Source organism: Ceratina calcarata, unplaced genomic scaffold (genome assembly GCF_001652005.2).
Source record: "Ceratina calcarata isolate Rehan_Ccalc_2016 unplaced genomic scaffold, ASM165200v1 scaffold60, whole genome shotgun sequence".
Classification (NCBI taxonomy): Eukaryota; Metazoa; Arthropoda; class Insecta; order Hymenoptera; family Apidae; genus Ceratina; species Ceratina calcarata.
In genome coordinates, this window is record NW_017177240.1 from 611,873 (window position 1) to 634,948 (window position 23,076).

Sequence of the window (23,076 nt, forward strand, 5' to 3'; positions counted from 1 at the left end):
ATCAAATCGCTTTGCAAATCATCCATAATAAGAAGCGATAGATAAATTTTATCGTTATTGATTAGGATTATATACGTACCCTTTTCCTTTCTTTGGGCAACGTCTCATCTTTCTTCAGAGGTTTCTTCTTCTTGCGGATGTAGTCGAATCCCGATCGAAATTTTCGTCTGCTCGTCCTCAATTTCAGCTTCTTCTTGTTACGAACTTCGGACTCATTCGTCTCATCGTCCAACTCGTTGTTTTCAGCTTCCTGCGTGTCGTTCGTCTCCTCCTGCACTGGTTCCTCTTCCGCTTCTGTTTTCAAACGCTGCAGCTTCTTCTCGGCTAAAGATTTCAACAGATCCTTTCGTCTCTTCAATAGCAAATGATGCTTCGAGTTCATGATCGCCTTCCGACTTCTCAAAATGCAGGCATTCTTCAATCGCGAGACTACTTTCTGTTTCAAGGTCCTGTCTTTGCTCAATGTATTCTCTGGAGTTTCGTTCTGCGAATCGTCATCTTGGGAGGTGTCGTCGTGGTTCTGCATTGGGGGCGCAGAAGCTGGTCTGTCCTCGCCGAAAACTTCTCTGATGGTCGCTTGTTTCTTTAATACCCGCGTTTCCGTTCGCGTTCTACTCTTCAGCACGAACGTAGAAAATTCGTTCGGAAGGACGTGATTATTTTTAAACGTGTCTCGGAAGTTGTTCACTGTTTCCTTGCGGAAGTAACCAAGCAGGAACGAATCGGCTATCTTGACGGGCTTTATGGTCTTGCTGTCTTTTATCGGAGATTTGCCTTTCTGCAATTTTGACGTCTCCAATAGAGGCGTCAAACTAGGAGTCGGTAGAAGTTCCGGTTCGTTGCTACCTTTCTGCAGTATCTTGTTTCCAGATTTATCCAATTTCTCCTTCTGCTTTCTCTTTTGTTCCTTTTTATTAGTTCCAACTTTCTGAGCTAGAACGTCGACGATGGAGCTCCCCTCTGACTTCGAGTGTTTCATGCCCTTCACGGGACACGAGATTGTTGTCGACGAAGTGGCCTCTTCGTCGTCGATCTTGCTTCCGATACCGATTCCAGTAGTAGTGAAACTGTAGTTGGACTCGACGTCGCTGTCCTCCAGTTTCTTCCTGCTTAGACACACGTCGGAACTGTCCATAGAGACAGACAAGGCCGGAGATCCAGGATCTAGGTCAGGCAGCGAGGTAGACAATCTGTGAAACCTCGACGGTTTCGATACGGTAATTAATCTGGGTGGCATTCTTAAAGATTTTTTATACACGTACACTTCTTCCTCCCAGCCGGGTCTGAAATCGCTGCCGTCCCCAAAAAGGGGTTTCGGTTTCCCCTTCTGTGACGTACTCGAACTTTTCGAGGTTGAAGATTTTGACTCTTTCTCCGCTTTAGATTTTTGCGGTGTTGTATCCCTAGATCTCAATTTCATACGCTCGAGTTCCACGCTGTTGTTACCGCAACGTTTCCGCGCCCTCAATCTGTCAGCCACCGAAGAGCCGTGGCCAAACTCTGTACTAATATCGCTCTCTTCGCTAGAAGATTCACTACCACTTGATGATTCCAATTTAATTCTGCTACCTCTTCGAACTCTCCTCTTTCTACAAATTATCTCTTCTTCACAATCGCTATCGTCCTTCTTCATCTTCTTTTTTGCTCGTCGAATCAACGGTAATTCTTCGTCACTCGAATTTTTCTCCTCGTCCTTGCTCTCTGGTTCCATCTTCACTTCGACCTTGATTTCCTTTAGCATCGAGGTTTCATCGTCTTTGCTTGTTTCCGGATAATCGTCCTTGGCATCCAACAGCGAATCATCCTGAACCTCCTTTTTTATGTCCTCGGGTTTGATCTGCGACGTGTTCGCGTTCAATTCTTTGATGCTGTCGTTGTCCTCGAATTTTGACGTTATCGTACAGCTGATTTTCTTCTTGCGACCGCGTTTCTTCATCGCATCTCCGGTTCGCAGTTGTTCCATGAACTTATCGCACGTGGTGGACCAGAACGCGTCCACTTCATGGATCTTGTCGTTCTCCTGTTAACGGAGACAGTGTAATTAAACATAAATTGGACGAGCAGGCAACGTTAAGAATCGCGTTGAGATTCGAACTAATCAAATATATTTTCTATGCATAAAACAAATAAGTTTGCTATTATAGGAAACAATACGTAAAAGATGAATTACATTGTTCTTATTTAGTAAACAGAATGCATGTGTTAAAATATTGAGATGTGGCAAGGCCATTAGCCCGAATACGAATGAATCAGAATACAAGAGAGCTGAACACGATTTCAAACGCAAATAGCATTACCTTCAGTTCTATTTTGACGAGGTCCGACGATGAGGTCATGTCCATGTACATCGCGTCATTCAGGGAAACAGGCGGCTGCACCTTCGACAGCTGTTTTCTGTCCCGTCTCATCTCCTCGAGCGTTTGGCGTTCGAGCACGGGCATCTCATCCTCGGTGTCGCTCTCCCTGAAGTCGAACACCGACGTTTCGGACGAGCTACGGAAGCCGCTCGCTCGCGCTGGTACGCTCGAGGCGATAGCCGGCGCTGGCGCCGGAGCCGGAACCGTCGCGGCTACCGGCATGTTCTCCTCTTCCGTTCTGGAGAACAAACGCCTTCGGGGCGGCAGGCAGGCCACCTTCTCGCGCGTCAATTTCGGAGGGCTGCTGCCCGCCGACGAACCCGACTGCGGTGTCGATGTTGAGGCAGCACTATCCAATTCTAGATGCATATAATTCCGAGTGAATCCAACGAGATTTCGTATAAAATAAATTGATCCCAACTGTACTTCGTATAATTAATCAAGTTGAAATTCTATCTTTATTTTAATTATTTCAATGTATATGATTTATCAATTGCGAATTAATATCTCGTTACATTTTTTACGAGATAAATCAGCCATGAAATTACTTAAGACTGAAATATTAAAGTAATAATTTAAACTTACCCTTGGGGGTAGTTGACGTGTCTTGGGAACGTATAACCGTTGGTTTCGCTGCGAATTGACCGGTTCCCACCTTGAGGATCAAGAACGAAGAAATACGGTATTACACATTAACGAACTACTTTCATACCCTACTTCATAATTATAAAACCATCGAATCCTTTTTCTATCATTGAGATATCACACAAGACCATAAAATTTCTCATTCAATTAATGATTATGCATATGTCAGTAGAATCACCTGTTTCAGTTCCGCCTTGGTTCTAATCTTCGCGGCGAGGCCGTCGTCTTTGTCACGGTGGATCTGATTCTCGGCACCTCTGGGGCCCAGGAGCGCCTCTTTGCCGGGCAGCGTGGCGGATGAATTTACTCGCGAGCCGTACAAGCTACGGGGCGCCTCCTGAGTGATCGAGTCGACCGCTCTCGGCACATGGAACTTGTAATGGGGCGGCGTGTTGCTGTTTCGTTCCAGCAGACTCGCCGCCGTGAACGGTGACAGGTTGTGCCTTCCGATGTTCGTCTTCGGCTCGACCGGTGCAACGACCTTTGGGGAATACAAGGAAACACCGCTCGACGTTAAAGTCTGATAACGGACAGCCCAACGCATGCATGAATTACATTTTGACGTCCATAATCTCTCAATGGATTTGAAGGGTAAACTCGAATTACTATTACAAATTTAAGCTTGAAACTCTGTGCAAACTCTATGGCGAGATGTAATAACACATACGACAATTTTCACATACGCGTATTTTGTAATGAAACATTTCTTTCTAAGTAACTAAAGATAAAAACTGAGTTTCGGACTTACCTTATTCTGAAAACTCTGTTGACTGTGATTAGCAAGAATAGGTTGCTGACTGTTCATCTGTTCCTCTCTCTGTTGCTTGTTCTCCAAACTGTTCCTTAACAAACTGAGAACTACTCTTTTATCAGCACCAGTGTTGATCGGCGGCTCTACGGGCGGTTGTCCACCGGAAGTCGCGCCAGAAGCCAACGGCGGCTTCTGACTCGGCCTGTAATTCGGGTAGGACTGTTGGTTGATGTTCGTTGCTTGCGGCAGGGAATGAATGTTCGCCGGTTTCGTTATCCCTGAATGAGCGTACGCGGGCGAACTGTTGGTAACCTTCGGTTCCGCGTAGCTCCTCTTATCACAGTACGCTTGTGGCTGATATCTCGCCGACTCCGAAGGCGGATACCCGCTGTCCAATCTCGGTTCGTACGCGTTAGGCGCGACCAAATTCCCGTTCGGTAGAGGCACCGAAACCGCGGAGTTCCTTTCTTGCATCTTCTGTTGCTCGTCCAGCGCCTTTGCCGTCGACAATTTCTGCCGGATCCACGTGTTCAACCTCGGTTGCTTCGGCAGACTGATTCCGTAAATCGTTTCACCGGGCCTCTTCGTGGGCGTTCGGTCTCTCCGAGGCGCTGGCTGACCGAACTTACTCCTGCTGTCCAGGTAATACTTGGACGGGTCAGACGGATAGTCGTGAATCGGCACCGTCGGTGCTATCCTACCGGGATGCATCATAGGAGGATATCTGCCGGATCTCGAGGTGTCGTTTGCTGCCAGATACGAGGACGAGAGTGCCGGCGGCGGTGCCGGCGCGGTGATCGAGTCGTACATCTGCGAGGTGGGCAGTGAAGTCTTCTTAAACGTGGACATGTGAGGCAGTGGAGCGGTGGTATTATTAGGATGCTGCGAGGAGGGAGACTGCGGGGGCGGGGCGTACAACTGCTGCTGCTGCTGCTGCTGCTGATGCGGCTGCTGCTGTTGCGTCGAACTCCTTCGCTGAAGAGTATTCTCGTGCTGTTGGTGACGCAGTGGTGTGGAATTGAAGTCCGGCAGGAAGTCGACCTTCGGTGCACACACCGTCTGTGGCGTCGACGCCCGGATACTGCCACCGGGTGGCAAATTCCTGTTACCGTTACTGGACAACCGATTGTCGTATGCCGGGTATGGCGCCGGCTGCGGGGAAGGTTGCATCGGTGGTAACATCGTTCTCGGGTTACTGTTACTTCTCGAAGAGATCACCGTCGAACTACTAACATGTTTCTCCGTGGTGATCTCGATGTCGTCCTGCGCGGTGGAATCCGCAGACGTCTTCACGGTTTTAACAGACAAGTCTAATGGAGACTCCCTTTTCCGGACACCGTTCGTTTGCGGCGATGGGGTCGTCACCAGGGAGGAAGCCGTGGACTGAATCGTGGGCGCAGTCGACGTCTGATACGGATACTCTTTGTAACCGTAGTCCTCCGTAGATCTGACAGGTTGATGGTGATAAGAGGACCCGGTACGGTTCGCCTCCGACGCCTGGTAATCGTGTATCGTAGTGGCGGACGGTCTCGAGGGTGTTACGCTGATAGACGTGACAGTGGTACTGCTCGAAGAGTTAGTTCCCTGGTGACTAGGCGCCATGGTTGTCGCGTAGGTCGGGTATCCGTGCTGAGCAGTGTACCTGCTGTACGAGGAATTCGTCACAGCGGTCGTTCTTCCGTTGACTGGAGTAGCATGATTCACAATCGGCAGAACTGGGTATTCGGGAACTCTTTGCGGCGCAGCCATTGGAGCGACAGGCGGCGCAGTGGCCGGAACTTTGTTCGCCGCGTTAGCGGAATATCTTTGCCGTTGCACCGATTGCGCTTTGCTCGCAGACTCCCGTCTGTTGGAATGGTACGACGACAGAGGAGCGATCGGTGGAAGATTGTGCGTGCTCCCGGTCCTCGGAAGAGCTTGGGGTGGCCGATAAGAGCCATACGGCATTTCGATCGAATTCCTCTTCGAATCGGCACCGTTGTACGTGACCGGTTTGCTTTGCTGGTAAACGGTACCATTCGTACTTCCAGTCCCGGAACAGATCGACTGCGGGGCTCCGGGAATCGGTATTTGCTGGACGTACGGCTGACTTTGAGATCGATTCGGCTGTTGCTGGTAGTAACTCGCTTGCGTGTACGACGGTTGCTGCGTCTTCTGGTAGGAATGATACGAAGACTGTGGAGGCAGTCCGTACGGGTTCGCGGCGTAACCACCGACGCTCGGTTGATAATGCTGCGACGTAATCGGAAGATTGTACGAGTGAGGAGTGGAGGTAGGAGGAGGAGGCGGCGGATAAGTCGGTGAATGCGGCTGGAAGTTGGCGTGTGGCGAAGGTGTGTGATGCGGGGAGGACACATGCGGATTGTGAAGGGTGGACACGTGAGGAGATTGTCTATGGGGCGAGGGGGTGGCGTGATGAGGAACATCGTGGGGAGACGCGACGGGATGATAACCGGTGAGCGCTGGCGGTGGTGGCATCTGATTCGCGTTCGAGGACGTTGCCGATGCTCCCCCGTGCATCATCCGACCCGTGTACGAGCTCGGTACTTGCGACGCGTTTATTCGACTAGAATGCTGTTGCTGCTGCATCGGCGACTGTTGCTGCGGTTGCTGAGCGTGATGATGCTGCGGAGGTATCATCGCGTTGGCCGATGCCAGGTGCGACGTGGGAATGTGCGCCGGAAGGTTCTGATAGGTCGACGACGACGACGAGGACGACGACGGAGGAATGTGACTCAAGTTGCCGGAACTGTGACGAGGGCTGGGGCACGGGTTCACCGACGGGCAGGACGGAGACGAGGAGACGACGCGGGGATTGTGCGATCTTTCCGGATGCGACGTCCTGTCCTGATTGCTCGACGACGAGCCTAATCGATTTTGCAGCTGATGCTGCGTTGGCGCTACGCTGGCATAACTCTGCGGCGACGGTGTGCCGTAAATCGTAACTGGCGGCGGCGGTGCCGCGTTATTACCATAGGAACTCGGTGGCACTCTTTGCTCTGGAGTGTGTCCTTGACTCGAACCGGACGAACTGTTCGCGTTACTCTGCTCGATCGGCGTGGGCCTTGTCACCGACTGCACGTTGCTCAAAGACGTTGCCGCCGTAACGTTCGACGACTGGTAGATCGAGTTCTGGCTAAAAGGTACCGGTGCGCTCTTGGTGATATCCGGATGATGGTACCTCGGGTAATATTGGGTCCTCTGTGCTACGACCGGTGCGCTCGGTTGTGGCTGCCGGTCGTTGGCAGTTTGGTAAGTCGACTGGTGCGTCGAAGCGAGGATTTCCGCGGTGGAAAACGACGTTCTCGTTACGGGGTTTAATTGCTGGTACACAGGGCCTGGCGAACGTGCTTGCTGGGGCGGTTGCAACTGATGCAAATGCGGCGAACTCGTGTTCGTCCGATGAAGATCGTTGGGTAACGACGACGTCGTGTTTGACTGTTTCTGAGAGAAGTTCGACGCGGACGAGGACCTACTGCTCGGTTGCATCTCCGTTAGCGTGATGATGCTCGAAGACGACGAACTCGCATCCATGGAGGAGCCCTCGTCGCCTGGCCTCGTGTCCGGGACTTCGACCCTGGTCGGTTGGGGAGGGTACGGCTCGACGGATGGGCTCCAGAAGCTGCTGGAACTGGTCGCGGCATTGTCCACCGAAGGCGGTCGGACGTCGTTGAGGTATCGACTCGATTCCTGGTCGCCGGTGCTTCCGGTGCCGCCGCCGCCGATGCTGTTCGAAGTCGATTGCGACGGTAACGATAGTGGCGGTGGTGCCGGCGGCGCGGGCGGTGCCGGTGACGGCGAAGCCACGGACGAGGCGGCGCCATGCTCGTGCGACGATGACGTGGGCGAGGCGGAACTTGTTGACGTCGCGAGGTTGTGATCCGCTGTCGCGGTCGCACCACCTGTACTCGGTACGGGCAGTCCCTGGAAGTACTGGCGAGCCCCCTCTAATACGTTCGTGAAGCTCACATCCATGTCACGCCGACTGCTGGTCTGAAATCAGCAAGGTGACCAATCGTTCTTTATAATTTTCCTAACAACACCTGCTTCGATTTTTTTTTTTGCAATAGATCCGCAATTCATTATAGTATTATATTGACGTCCGTATCTAACGGAAACTAATGATTTCAATGATCGATTTATAATGTATGATTCAATATAAAAAAAAACTGATTAATCGATAACAATTTCCTTTTCCTTGACGATAACGCGTGAGCCTCGGTTAGGCTGCGGATTGCCGAAAATTCGTTTCACACGGTGCTTTCGGGCAGCACACCGGGTCCAAACATTAATCTTCATTGTCTCGCATTTGTCTGTTACGCTCCGGCTTTCTCTGCCCCCTTCTCCCCTTCATCCTTCCGTCGCTCCTATTTTCTCCAACGAGCAACTCAAACTGCGAGGCAGCCCGATCTCGCGTTATTAATCTCGTTGGCCCGGGTTGCTCCGTAGCGAGATAAGATCATCGCGTGGAACGGTAACTCGTAAGGGGAGAGCCCTGAGATTCTTCAGCGAGACCGATGACGTCGGCAGTCACGATCTTAAACGGGCAGGATTGATAGAGAAACCTAGCGACGTGGCTCAATTAAACGCGAGACTCGCTGCTTGTACACCTGATAAACGTCGACGAGGGAGATAAAATCGTCAACGGTGATAACGGAGTTAAGAGAGAATGAAGTTGAGGCAGATTCGAATCGGCGATCCCCCTCTTAGATTGAAACTGCATACATATGTGTTAGATAGTACTGGTACTATCAGATACGGCTTATTATGGTATACTAACAACGACTAATGCTTCGCTCTCGGTAACAGATCACGAAGGAGGATAAGGCCCAAAAAAAAAATTGATCAATGTATTGTGCGTTGTTCGCAACTCATTGTCGGATACGACGACTGCCGCGGAATACAAAGAAGAGCCTTCCTGTTATCGGCAACCATCCCACGTCCTCGGTTTTCCATCAAAATCCTCGCGACTCGTCGTCGTCGGCGGCTCAGAATCCTATCAAGCATTATATACCGACGAGTCGCGATCGAAGGGCGACAAAGATCTTATCCTAGCGGAGCAGCGACTCGAGCCGCGATCGTTATCGATTATATCAGGCAGAACCGGGAGAGATGGATGGTACATCCCCGTTCAGAAATTTTCGAACGCTCTTCAATGTTTATTGCCTATTAAAAAGTCATCAGAGTTTATTGAAAGATAATAGGAAATCCTATAGCCGCAGCCAGTTGATAAAATTATAAATCGTTCCAATACAATCGTATCTCAAACGAAGTATAAATAATTTTTAAATATCTCGCTAAAGTCACTGATTAGAATAGTGAGATTTTTCAGAAGATTTTACTCTTCATTAAACCATAACAAATCCTCATTCATCTCATTCAGTTATACATTTTACGATGCTTTAATCGTAAGACTTATGAACGAGGGTGTAGATCGTGGGCTCATTGAGACATGCAACGAGCCACTGTGGCTGCCTCTGCGGGAGAGGCAGAGACAAGCCACGAACACCATGAGATCCCGCGTACAGGTAGTATGTACGTCGCGGCAAGTGGTAGGCGAGAATCAATATCGTGCACCCTTGCAGACCGAGCAACCTGAGGGGTTAGTTTGGTCCCCCTCGTGCGCCAGTCAAAGGCCCTTCTCGAACCGCCATCCCCCCGCGTCTCTACACTTCTTCCTTGTCTCTACTCTTTCGCGTGCCGTTCCGTTTCGCTCAATTCTGTTCTTAAGCAGCAGCACGTTTACAGTTATTGAAATTCAGTTGACTTTACATGGTCTACGAATTTTCGATAAATACATACATAATACGTGTGATCTTTTAAAAGGTTTATTCAACCCATCCACAGCAGTCCAAGCAAAATACGAAGTGCTTTCGGCAGAATTTCATGTGTAATTTCTGTTGCTTATCGTAGAACGCGACACGGTAATGGAATAAGTCCGCGGACAGTCGACGAGCGGAAATGGATACTCAAAAGACGGAGGGAAGTATCGAAGCCTCTCCGTTCTTGGACCCTTCCTCGGTCAATCTGATTCTTCCCCCTTTCGTCCACGGTCTCTGGAGAAATCAGAGCTTCCGTCGCGGTGAGTCGACTTAGGGAATTCTCGCTTGTTGAGTTCGATAAGGGGGACCCCTGGAAATCCATCAGGCTCGCGATATACCTATTCATTCGCAGTTGGTCCCGCCTGTCGATACAGAACTTGGAATCTTGAATCCAGCACAGACTAGGTATACGAATGGAGCTATCAACAATTTAACTCGATGGAGAAATCGGTTTCAAAATTCTCATTCCCTAAAGTGGAATGGCCAGATACAAATTATGGCGAATACATTTCTTTAATTCACATTTTCAATGATACACAATTGAATTTATTGGTAATTATACGATTATGCATTTTGCTTATTTTATGCATCCAATTGTTAATAAAGTATCTGAGGTATCGGGAATCGAGAATCGAATTTTTCTCGTCCGGTAGTGCTTCGAGATCGCCACGGAATCCTTCAAGGTCCTGAAGGATTCCTCGGGTAACTTTCCAAGTTCACGGAATTCCAAGAGTATCAAGATTCCACGCAAGTTCGCGGAGAAGTTCAAAATCTTCGAGGCGCGCTGATCCAAACTGGAAACCATACATTAAGACGTTCCCTGGCTCGTGAGATGACGCGAAGTTCAATAGGAAGTCTTAAACCGAGGATTCAAAACCCGATGCTTCGGCTAATCTCACTTAACTCAAATTTTCAAAATGACGTGGCAAGTAGCGTAAAATCTTATAACTCGACTCTGTTCTATCTTGCAATTCAAGATATTTAGAAGTGAAATAAAAAATACTTAAGGGGTCAAAAATGTTCTGCTGAATACGAAGCAAAGATAAGGATGAAACTCTTTTTGTCAGCAAGTTGTATGCAATTTTTGTCTTCTCACTCGACGATATTGCCAAATTCGGCCTAGCGAAAGAACGCAGTAGGTATACGAAAGTTCCTGTTTTTAGCTATGTTTCATTAAGAAGGAACAGACGAGATCCAGGATTCGTGAAAAGACTGTAAGACTTTAATCTGGGTTTTTCTTGCTTTTCGACTCGATGCCTCGCAAGCTGGTGTGAAAACGCGCTAGGAATAAAAAGGAGGAAGCTCTTTACGATTCGCTTTTCCCAGTTGGTTAAAAGATTTCTGCACCGAGGAGATACTATTAAAGAGTAACGTCTGCGTCCGTGTAATCGTTGGGATAGCGAATGGGGCCCACTCGGGCTCAAAACACAGTCGGTGATCGCTCTTTTCGGTGGAGTTAGAAGCTAATTGCGTAAGACCTTTTTTGTATCTGACAACTACAACTTTTGTCGGAAATATATTCTAGAGGGCATAAAAAATTGCAGATCTTTCGTGCGACACAGACCCATGAGGCTGCCATTCTTTAATAATCTCCCTTCGGTGTTTTTTGCCTTTTTAATTCAATGAGCTGACTGAAAGAATATCTATCACCTTCAATTTCCTGTTTATCAAGAGACATAGGAATTTGCTAACGCATAGGAAACCTAGGGAACGAGGGCGCTTGTGATCGAAGCTCGATCAAGCTCGTTTGGCAGTCGAGCAATCAAAGCGGATCCACCGGTCTCCAAACTCGTCCACAATGGCGCGTCAAAGGGACGAAGAGTCGCGACGGGCCTAGCGTATTCAAAGAAGCCTCGGATATCTTTGATCATCCTAACAACGCTTTTTCAGACTATTCGCAGTTTAAACCCTCGCACCATCGTCACGAGCAACAAAACTAATGCGGGCACCCGGTAGGCTTGTGTGCACGACGACAAGCATCTGTTTCTTCACACGTGTGCGTGTGTGAGTAAAAGGACTGGAAGACAGGAGGCGAAAAGGGTAGAGGAACAGAGAAAGAGCTCGACTGACCCACTCCACCTTAGTCCGACATCCACTCTCATCCGTTCTCGCAACAAACGCATTCGTACCTCAAACAAGTCTCTATCACCAGGCCAGCCACCCTCAGCCACTTCACGGTCGTTCGTACTGAATCCTCAAACCACCAGCCCTGTCCGATGAAATGTTAATCTTCGACCAGAGCCAACTTTCCTCACCGAGTTGATTTTTTAATCACAAGCCTTACCAAAACTCAATTGATTTAATTTACTAAGAAATTTTACTGTCATGGATTTCCATATATGTATAATTTGATCTTTACGAAAGTAATATAACATTTGACATAATCGTCCTTGTTCCGTTTTTTCAATGACTCTGTTGCGTTACCATTCGACAATGAAACGAGCAATAAATTTCTAGGATAAACTGTAGGAATAAAAGAGCGGGAAACACGGGGGAAGAATTATGATCGACGATCCGCAAGAAATATAATCTCGCGCAAACTGCGACTGACACGATCGCGTTCGGTACGCATAAATCTCCTCGATGGGGATTTCTCGACAATGCAACAAACCGGAGATTTTATACTTCGTATCGCGATCCGATTTTTCCTTCCCGATCACGATTTTTCCTTTGCCCATTTCAGCCGTGAGTGGCCCGGTTCTAACAAACGGTTCTCCTTTGGGGCGACCCCTTTTTCCATCGTTTCTTGCGCGCACGAGTCTCTCTACGCTGCATTATAGCCGAGCGCGAGCCACTCAATCGATTCTTTTTCCCTCTCGCTTTTCGTTATCGCCACGTGTACCTCGCAAGGTGAAAGAAAGCTATTATTAACTTATTACTCTCGAACTTCCATGTTGATACTACCAAAGTGTAAAAGAAAAATCGCTCCTCCCTCCCCGTTTTAATTTTAACCGACGCTGTCATAATTGATACACGTCCATGAATGCGGTTCGACTTTTAATAAGTCGAGTGTTCTCAATTTAGAACCATGCGCATATAAATAATTGTTTTCTTGGACTACATCGAATAAAAGAGGGTTGAAAGTTTATCGCAATAAAACATGCCCATGAACGTGAGCCGTAACTTTTTTGCTGAATTATCGAATTTAGTACATACAGCTATTATGATGTGCAATATGCACGCGTAACCACTCTATTAGCCGACGTGCAAAGCGGATCGTGTAGCGTCGATCGATAATCGGCCCTGTTCGAGGCGGAATTTGAAAATGAATAATGGCGGTGTTCGGTACGCCGAGAGCTGAAACAAACGAGGGTCCCAGCCGCAATTATTCAACTTTGACAACGAGCTGACTAGTCCCCGTCTGTTGCGGGGGCGTTTTCAAGAAAAGTAGATGAAATTGATGGATCATTCCGCGTTCGGGATCCGGCATCGATTTCCCTTTTCTCTGCATAACAATCTTGTCGAACCAGGTCAAAATCATAGTGCTTCAAAATTTTCGATCTGCATCCATTCCATTCTGTTCGATGATTAATGTTAGAATAATTACAGAGCATAGGGTTGCAAGTTCATCTCGTTTTCAAACTAGCAAACGTGGATTGCAAATGAAGTTGAATAACAAAATTGATCTGTTTCAAATTCAAGGATCAATGTTACACTCATTTTCCGTGATCATTATTTGAAATCGATCGCCCATTTAACGGGACCATGGATACTAGGTTTCGTAATGGTTCGAGCTTTCGCAATCGACGTTTCGTATTGTAGATACGACAACGGCAATATTTCATAATACACGGCCAGTTGTAAACAATTTCCCCCGGGGGCACTAAAAATAAGGTGCAAGCGAGCAGATAGATATCGTGCGACCGGTCGAGCGGCAAACCCGGAATAAGGTCAGGGAAGCCAAACGGGAGGAAAAAAGTCGATGATCGAAGCTGGCCAGGCGGACTCTCTGGGAATCTCGCGGTCTTAAGGAGAGACTAATGCGAACTGGCAAAGAACTTCAAAAAGCCCTGTCTCGCTCGAGAACGAAAATTAACAGATTCAAACGTCCTTTGTCTTAACACGCCGTTAAGTTTCAATGAAACCGAGTTTCGTGAACTTTTATGTAAAAGCTTTTATGTAAAAAGAAAAAAGAACCACCAAAAGTACTACTAGTTCTATTATCAAACGTTCAGTCTTCAAAGGATTAAGCCTTGAATATCCAACCCTCGATACGCAGTGACATTAAATATGAATCAGTGAACGCTATAATGAAATTGTAGACAACACAAAACATCGCGTAGCTTTCGCACGGTTTGATATCGGGGCTGGGCAGCTAATTCACGCGTAGGAAGCACTATCAGTGGCCGGTACGTATCATGGGAATCGGCGCGCGTAGGCAGCGGTCTGGAAACCGGCACCGTTTAAACGGATTACTTTATCAAAGTTGAAACTGTATCGCGCGGAAGTGGAGGCGCGAGTAAACAATGCATTTGACGAGACACAAGCGTTTCGGGAAAGTCGAATACGAACCAGAGGCAATAGAAAATACAATTTTCCACGACGCGTTCGATGACAATACAAACTATAGCATGAATTGATGAATTACTTTTCATTACAAAGTTTATACAGATAAAGCGTATGTGCTTTTGAAACATCGATGGACAAATGATTATTTTGTATGATTCCGTAGGAACGACTGGCGAGGTAATGAATGAAGTTTTAAATGTGATCAATGCGAATGAACTTGCCGGGCATTATACGCGAATCACAATTGTTTGGGATAATGAGGAGGAGGTATAAGCACCTGTTCAGAATGTGAAGTTCGGTTTGAACGCTTTGGGGAAAACTGATGAGTTCTAAGTGCATTCTGAGAGTACCTGATAAAGTTTAAGAGATTTATGTGGTAATTTTAAGAGCGTGACGGCGATAACGAGTTCAGCTGTTAAATGAAATTCGGCTTCCTTCTGATAAATCGAATTAATCGAGTAAAACGTTCGCGCGATTCTTTTCGAATTTCGACGGAAGGAGTTTCCTCGCGCCCGATATGTCCGACGATTTTCGCGAATCGAACGGAAACGAGCGAAGCTCTCCCGACTGGCTCAACTCCACGAGCGAGCTCGCAGATTTCCAGGGAAGACAACGTGCAATCAGACGGAGCTTTCGAGGAGATGCAATCGGTATCGAACGCATAAATTGACGTTTAAGTCGTCACCTCGACGGGCCGTGATTTATCGCACGATGAGAATTCGCGTGACTTGAACAATCCCAACTGCACGACACGCTTCCGACTCGAACTCGTTCGATAAACGCGCGATCTATTTATGGGAGGATGAGAAATTGATTTATCTGATCCGAATGCGATGTTAATTGACAGAGCTGTGTGACGCAAACGTGACTGAAAATATTCCTGCCCTTTTCCTCGAAATAAAAGCACTCGGAAACAGAGGAATAATGTAAGAGATAAAAGCGCGAAACCGCGGCACGTTTCCGTAATTAAAAGGGCGTCTCTCGCGAAAAGCGACGATAATAAAAAGCTTCGGGTCGCGTTGCCGTTTGATTCCGGAAAGCCTTCGAAAAATCTCCTTATACGGATACGCGCGTGTGCGTGAGAGCGCGCGGAGCGTGACCTCCATAAAAGGGAGTTTTACGCGAACGGCCCCACGCTTCGCCGTTTAAAGCCGTTTCTGCAGGTGCTTCCGCGCTGGTGAATTGCATATAAACTCTTCTGGCCCAATTGCTCGTAACGAGAATAAAAATTCCGAACTTGTGACGTTGCACTTTTTACTCCTCGATTCTCGCTACGCTGGTTTTCGATGATCGTTATCAAACCCTGGCTGACAAGATTTCCGAGTCGGTTTTTATGAAAGAAACGCTTTGCGAGGTTTTTCTTTGTTTACCCTTTTAATAGGATTTTGTTCTTAATTGAATTAATAAATGGACGCTATTTGATTGACGAAATAATTTTTCCCATATCTATAATCATTTAAAACTGTAATTTCTGATTTCAATGTTACCTACTTTTTCTACGAAATGAATAATGATTAAATGTAATAAAAATACACGTCGCTTTGAGAGTTCAGAAGTTCCAAGAATATCGCCCTTCTTACACTGAAGGCATTTTAATATCAGAGGGAATTCACGAAGAATTTACACCACCTATTTAAAAGGAGATCGTTCATTTTTTAATCAAACGAATCTGCTATGCACTTGATGGAAAATTATTCTCGACCTTGACCCGTTTAGTGACAATCGTCGATGGACACTGTAACAAAAGAACGAGAGAAACTCTTTTCTTCAGCATCGAAATCTGCAATAGACTCAGTCGTTTTTCCCGTAGTTTCATGTACCGGTGATTTCGAGAAGTAGGCCAAGCGTCACGGCGCGTATCCGCGCGAATGAATTCCTCGCGGCGAGTCCATCGCCCACGCGTCGGTGTTATTCGTATCACCGTGAAAGTAACACGACCAATCTTATTTTTGCCACGATGAAGACCCGATATAGTCGCATCCTCGAACACCGAGAATCTCCGAGAGTCGAGAAGGTAAAGAAAAGAGATTTTTCTTCTTAGTCTTACATGCGAGAAGTTTTTTCGTGGTTTTTCAAGAGAACGGAGAGAACAATCTTGTGTTAAAAACTTTAGATCTTCTCCCGTGCAACTTAAAATCTACCAAGAGTTTAATGATCAAACGTTATTAGAAGTTTAATAATACTCTATCATGAAATAAGATATGCAAACTATCTTTAGCGGTTGGTATATCGTCTAATTGCTAAGAATATGTGCACATAAAAAGAACGAATAGTTTAGTTTTTATGCCGTGCTCGTAGATTAATAAAAGGAACAGGAAACGCTGGAGCACAAAATTTGTACAAACTCAACATCAAGTAATCCGGAAAGATTTACTCGCGCGCGGCATTGTTCCGGCAACTTTAAAACCGAGGAGTTAGCGCAGTTAGGAGAGTTTTCATTTACGATATCATCCGGAAGCGGCGCGTAATTTTGGCTCCGCGCTTCCATCCGCAAACGTTCCCGTCCGACCAGTGGCATAGTCGGTCGTCCAAGTTTTGCCCCCTCGTTCCGCTTTAATTCCATTTAGATAGTCCCTCCCTCTCTATCCCTCCCTCACTCCCATCTACATTTCGCTTTTCTCGTGCAGATGAGGTATTCGCGTACGGGAAATTTGCTTGACGAACCCGCGACCACCTGTGCGTTCAAGCCTTCATTCATTGCGTTCCGTTGTTTGTTTTCGCTGTTCACGTTGTCAGCTTTTCATCACCGTGAGCGAGCAAGAAATACCACTGGAAAGAATGCTGCGAAATGATGGCGTTGACAATGCAGATTTATGATAGAACGCCGTTTCTCTCAGGGCGGTTTGTTTCAATAAGTTTCGTGAGCAAATACGTAACGTAAATTAAAGCTAGCTTATAAAAACCTTTAGGATCAAATACGACCGAACCTCGTTTCTTTTATAAACTTGAGAATCCACTGTTTGATTAGCTATTGTTGTAAATGATTTAAATCGCGATTCGAATATCTGTTGGAGCACCGGTGAAGAACAGACAGCGAGAACGCGGTCCCTTATAATATAATTGATTCATTGCGATTCGCGGACTCCATCCATCGTCGACTATAAATTCGGGCCGGTTCCACGAAGTCAGCGATTAATTCGACCGTGCCCGGGATTCCACTCGGCGTTTCGTCCGCTCGGTTACATACCTACATCCGCGCAGCACACGAGGTTACGCGCGTATGCGAATAGAACCGACCCCGGGGAAAGAAGGGTAGCAAAAAAAGAAAGTGATCGCTAACAGGGAGGAAAAGGGTCGCGCTCCACTCTCTTAACCCACGTCGACGTTCATAAGTAGTCGTGGGCAATTTTTTACGTCTCCTTTTGCAGGATTTCGTTCGTTCTGAAATTTTATCAAACTAACCGCGACGCTAAAAAGGGACGTCGTCGTCTGTTCCGTCGCTCCTTTTCTAGTAATTAAAACTCACGTCCGTGGCCTTCTCGGGATATCAGTGAATCTATTTTTTCAAATTTTTGTTCGAGCACGGGCAGAGGAGAGTCCTCTGAATTTCTTTGACGGCGGCTCAAAGAGGCTAAAAAATTGCGCGGCGCACGAGGTTAACGCGGAAATAAGGAGGCAGAGAGGGATAAGGGTACGGGCAAAGTGATTTATAATTACGGTTTTGATCAAAACAAATGCGGCCGTGTCAACGGCGGCCAAGCAATATTTCAACGCGAGGAGCACCGGCCGAGGTAGCTACCTACCTAGCTAGGTAGGTAGGCAGCCGGATTTATGCGAAAAAAGGGCAGAAATCGACGAGCAAAAGCAAAAGCAAGAGCAACAAGTAACGCGTAAAAAAGTAGCAGATAGAGCGAGAGGCGATTTACGGTAAACTCGCGACTCGGACAATTTATCACGTCGCCCAGTCTCGAGATAATCTCCGATGAACCTGTTACGCTACAAATTAAATTAAAAATTATTAAAGCCAGCCTCGCGTTCGCCATACTATATGCTCGTCCCGTATTCGTCGTTACAATCGATCTGATTATAATTATTTAACACGTTTCCCTTCACCGATTAAAATATTGTTAATTAACACTCAAATGTTTCAAGACTTAACTCAGCTTTTTCTTTTTTAAAGCCAGAAGAAGTTTATCAAATTTCGTTTCGCTGTTATTTTTGCCACTTCACTCAAGTGCTAACGCGCGACATCGCGTGTCGCGGGTAAAATGACAACGCAAAAATGCATTCGAAAAACTGATGTCAGAGTTCCGGTTACACGGATGGTGTACGTTTACGTATGTCGCTGCAATTTCGTAGAGAGATAATGAGAAGCTTCACCAGGGGTTGGAGGGCTAAAAAGAGCGAGCACGGAGCCGGAATATAAAGGAGGTCGGGATAAAAGAACGAGAATGAAAAGTGAGTGTAAAGAGGTATGAGTCGGAACCACAGCTTCAAATTAAATACTACAGTGATACGAGATTATATACCCAACCCTTTACGTAATTCCATTTGCTACTCTTTAAAAGCCTTTTGTCCCGACGAAACTCCTTAAAACTAAATCCTCTAGGAAAATCTTGCAACTGTGAAATCCCAGTTCCTCTTTTAATCGTACGGATTATACGATCGGTCTTGTACGCGTAGTATCTGTTTGTAATTCTCCGACAGTTTTTATTTCACCGAAATCACGATCGTGCGACTGATTCAGTTTCTTTATCGCAGAAGTCTCAAAGTATCCGTACGCGCTTTTAATCATCGGGAATAAAAGCGTTTCAACAATCTCCGGGAGAGGGGTACATAACTTTCTTAAGATTCGAAGCGGAAAGCATTGCGAGCCTCGGGCGCAGATAAAGTCGATAATAAATTCCAGAAGCGGACGTACTATTACTTAAGAGCTTGCAGCATTCCGCATGCTCGATTCGCGTGGACCCCGACAACGTTCGCTGCCGACTGCGCGCGCTATATGGAAATCTCTTAGCCTTAACACTCCAGGAATAAGGGGAGAATTTACGGTTATTACAAGCGGACAAATAAACGCAATCGCGCAAAGAATTACGAGTACCGACTGGTCCGGCCGGGCCCGGCTAGTTCAAGATTTTCGCAAAAGTTCGAATCCTCGCGCGTGGAAAGACAATTCATCCTTCCTGTAGGAGGGAAAGGGACCGCCGACGGGGGATGAAAAACGTTGTCCCTGCTCGCGTTCGTAGTCTACTTCTCGGTGTCTACCGACGCCGTTCATGAATTCTTCATGAACCTCTCCGTCGGATTTATTTATTAAATGCAGCAGCTACGTTCTTGCCCCGGCGCGCGGTAATTTACCAGCGATTTTGCAGGATCATCGTGCGCCATTGTCCGTGGGTAAACAACGCGACCGAATCGAGAATTCATCGCTCTCACACTCGCGTAATCTTCTGTTTAATACTAGATTTTCCTTCTAGGAATGTATCATAGATAATAAAAAATCTCGTCTTTATGTTTGAACTTCAATTATTGTAATAGAATTATTGTTTAAAATTATTCACTGGACATTGATTTGATCATCAGCTAATAGGAATATATTCTGACTCATCGAAATAGACAGATCCGTTCGTTTAATGATCTCTACTGTATGAATTTATATACGCTATGTTTTGATAAAATCATTAAATAACAAGTCATTGCATATGACGTACTGCTTGTTGACTCACGCTGTGTGTAAGAGGTAAAACAATAATTAAGACCGAAGTTGTACGTAAATAATCGCACAAAAAGATCAGTTCCCGTAAAGAGAAATCCAATCCTCAGAATTACATCGTTAATACGTCGCGGGTGAAATAGTAACGGCGAGATGTCCCAGACGTGTTCTATTATTCCTGGAAAACTTGTCCAGGGAAATATTACCGTACGTAGCTGAATCTCGGGTCCAGGTACATAGACGAGGCGAAAGTCGGGAAATCCTGGAACGGTCGATGACTCCCCCAGGAACGCTCGAGGCACTCATATTTGTCGGTGATTCGAGCGATCGGATTCTCCGCTCTCGCCTAACCCTCTACCCCTCTCTCTTGTCTTCTCGACTGTTTCGAGCTGTTTGCCCGCGATTCTATTCTCTGTTCTGCTCGGAATTTCGCGTGCCTCAGCATTCTCCGAGACGAAGTAAATGGGGAGTGGAAAAAATGAGATTCGAGGAACGAAATTGATTCGAACGGCAATGTGGGATAAACAAATCCTGGATTTTTCATATAAGAAACAAACCAAGCGAAGTATTTTGAGGTGTTGACTCAAATTAAATGAAATGAGATTATAGACTCCATTGTACTTATCAGAAATCAGTATTTTTGTAACAATCGATACCGTTGGTTAGAAGTTTAACTTGACTGAACGACTCGTTTTCTCAGATTAAAGGGGCGAGAGACGAAAGAGCAAATTCCCCAATTGATTAAATTTTCAATAGGACAGGAAACAGCGGTACTCTCTCTCTCTCCCTCCCTCCCTCTCTCTTTCAAAGGGTCGAATCATCGTCGCTTTAAGCAATCTAACTTTCAAATTGCGTGACCCGCGCGCACCGCCGAGCCAGAGATTTAAACGCGACGATTTCTTCTCAGCGACGCGACGGGACGAAGAAAACTTCACCGCGAAGTTTCAAGTTCCGGGCTATGCGATTCCCTCGGAAACTTTAACGCCGCTCCGCCTATTGTCTGGTAAACGCCACGGCTACCATGCCCTTCCAGACGTCAGAAGATCCACGGGAATCTTGCTCGAATCGAGCTGACCGTGACTGGAATCTTTCACAGAATCGCGACTACCTTTTATATTTTATAGAATAATTCCTTTTGTCTTTTCTTAACGTGTCTGTTTAAGAGAAAGCTTATAATCCGCGGATCGTTAAATTAGAAGACTGGAAGATCTCAATGCGAAAAATGCAAAATTTTTGTTGCACAAATGAATTACATGCATTTACGGTACGACATCGATTCACAGATAGTCGACGGTAGGACAGAAAGGATTAAATACAAAGGAGCTTAAAAAAAGTTGAAAGGAGTTAAAAAATCAAAGGGAACAATGTACCAACGAAGACGGTGGGAAAAAGAGGAAGAATCGTTCGGAAGTGAGCAATTAGATACTCTCGATTAATTGGAAAGCGCATCCACTTTCACTGGGATGCCTCGGGAGAAGAAATTGCCGCCGTAAACTAGTGCCTCCGGACATGCGCCCTCGGCTTGATTTAATTAAATATTTGCACTCGGTTTAATCATGCCTTATTCTCTTTATCCTATCTTCTTCCCTCTTTCACGACGACGGGTAAATCATTTCCGACAATTTGCATCGGAATAATTAGCCTCGTTTCTTAAGCAGTCCCGTCACCGAATCGATATCAAAAACGATAATAACGCGCGGAAAGAGGACAGGCTTCTATTCAAGCAGAATCGTAGTATGCATCAAGTTCAAGGAAACGTGTTATCTAATCAGTCTCTCGTATACACTAGGTAATATAGCCTCGTTTACTTTTTGCACACATATTCTCTCTCGAAATAAATACATGTACTTTCTTTGCTGGATTATATAAACTTACTCGAGAATTCGATTAGTATACTGAATAGAACACAGTTTCTTTGTTCAAATGATTCAACGTAATAATTCCGCGAGTCTTTCAAGCTCTATTAAATCTATAGTGTCTACAATAAATGTACAATGATTATTCGCATTACTTACTATCCAGAAGACTCACGGTAAGCGATACATAATTCACAGCGTATTTACCTGAAACACACAAGAGAAAGAAAGCGTTTGTTAAAAAGAATTCTCTCTCACGGACACGCGTGGGAACGCAATCGCAGTGCGCGTTACCATTATTGCTATTACAGCCTACATTACTGACGAGATCTCGACTACAGCCTCGTTATCGAACACTCTACTTCTCCATCGGTTTTCAATCTTCGAGATGCTCGTCCGACGTCCCGATCGATCTTACCGGCGGAAAATCGACTGAAACGAATCGAGTCCCCGGCAACCAGTGGCACTCGGCCGGGCCTTCACTGAATAACCCGTCGCCGACGCGATTCCTCCGCGGTGAGATTTGCGCTAATCCGGCAGCTTCGCGCGGCGGACGTACAACTTCTCGCCGGATTAACTCGGATAACGTAATCCATTATGACGCCCGGGGACGCGAATTACTGGGACGTTTAATTGTACCGATTCGCGTTATTGTTTCGCGTGGTCCACCGCCGAACAAACTCGAGGGACCAATGGCAATTATCCCGTAACTTTCGACTTGCCAAACTCGATACGAGAGAAAAAAAAAACGCACAGATAAGTGTTTTCAGAAAAAACGCACAGAGTTCATGAGTTCACTGTCCAAGTGTTGACGTTTGTTTGTCCGTTTCTTTTGGTCGGGAGATAAATGAGAAATCGATTCACTTCTCCTTTTTGTTTCATACACCGAGGGGAGTGGAATTATAACGGCGGCGATTAACGAAAATTCAATGTATTGTTTTAGTCTCGTTCGAGGGAGAATGAATAATGGATTCGGGATGGAGGCCGATGGAATATCTTGGCCTCCGGCCGTAAAAGGTGAACGCATTTCGTTCAGAATGCTCGCTTCCCAATTGTACAAATCGTTGCAGTACAGATTTACTAGATATTTTTTTTTTATTTTTTGCTGCTGCTACTACGAGAATGCAATATTGCCGAAAATTTCATACTGAATAAATATACGTAAATGAAGGAACAGAGGAATTTGCAGTTGCGTAACAAAGGATATTTGTGTTGCCTTGCGTCTCGAGATAAATTATACGACGACGAAGATAAGACGCGAGGAGACGCGTATGCAAATATTGCGCAAGGGGCTACCAGTTTTAGCTTATGAGAAGCGTATTACTACGTCGAAAAATGCGTGGCTTCAACCTTCGAGGCATACCTATTATGTACCATGAAAGAATTGTTAAACTCCAAGCTACATTCTGACATCACATGGAAATTCTCAACTGTAAACATCCACCTATAGAAGATATTATTCAAATAATCTATTAATAAATCT

At 46.2% G+C, this 23,076-nt stretch overlaps 1 protein-coding gene across 5 annotated transcripts in view; it reads right to left on the bottom strand.

Annotated features, from left to right (window-relative positions):
• The window catches only part of LOC108629967 (mucin-17), a 212,039-nt gene that overhangs the window by 3,893 nt on the left and 185,070 nt on the right, over nucleotides 1–23,076 (bottom strand). For 3 of the 5 annotated variants that reach the window (XM_018032978.2, XM_018032979.2, XM_018032980.2), the window contains 5 exons: nucleotides 3,751–7,746; nucleotides 3,181–3,483; nucleotides 2,943–3,012; nucleotides 2,298–2,716; nucleotides 80–2,020 (listed from right to left, as the gene is read on the bottom strand). In XM_018032978.2, coding sequence (XP_017888467.1) covers nucleotides 80–2,020; nucleotides 2,298–2,716; nucleotides 2,943–3,012; nucleotides 3,181–3,483; nucleotides 3,751–7,728 — 6,711 coding nt within the window. In that variant the 5' untranslated portion in view covers nucleotides 7,729–7,746. Of the gene's footprint in view, nucleotides 1–79; nucleotides 2,021–2,297; nucleotides 2,717–2,942; nucleotides 3,013–3,180; nucleotides 3,484–3,750; nucleotides 7,747–21,752; nucleotides 21,801–23,076 lie in introns of those variants that run through there. The other 2 variants (XM_018032981.2, XM_018032982.2) reach the window with 2 other exon arrangements.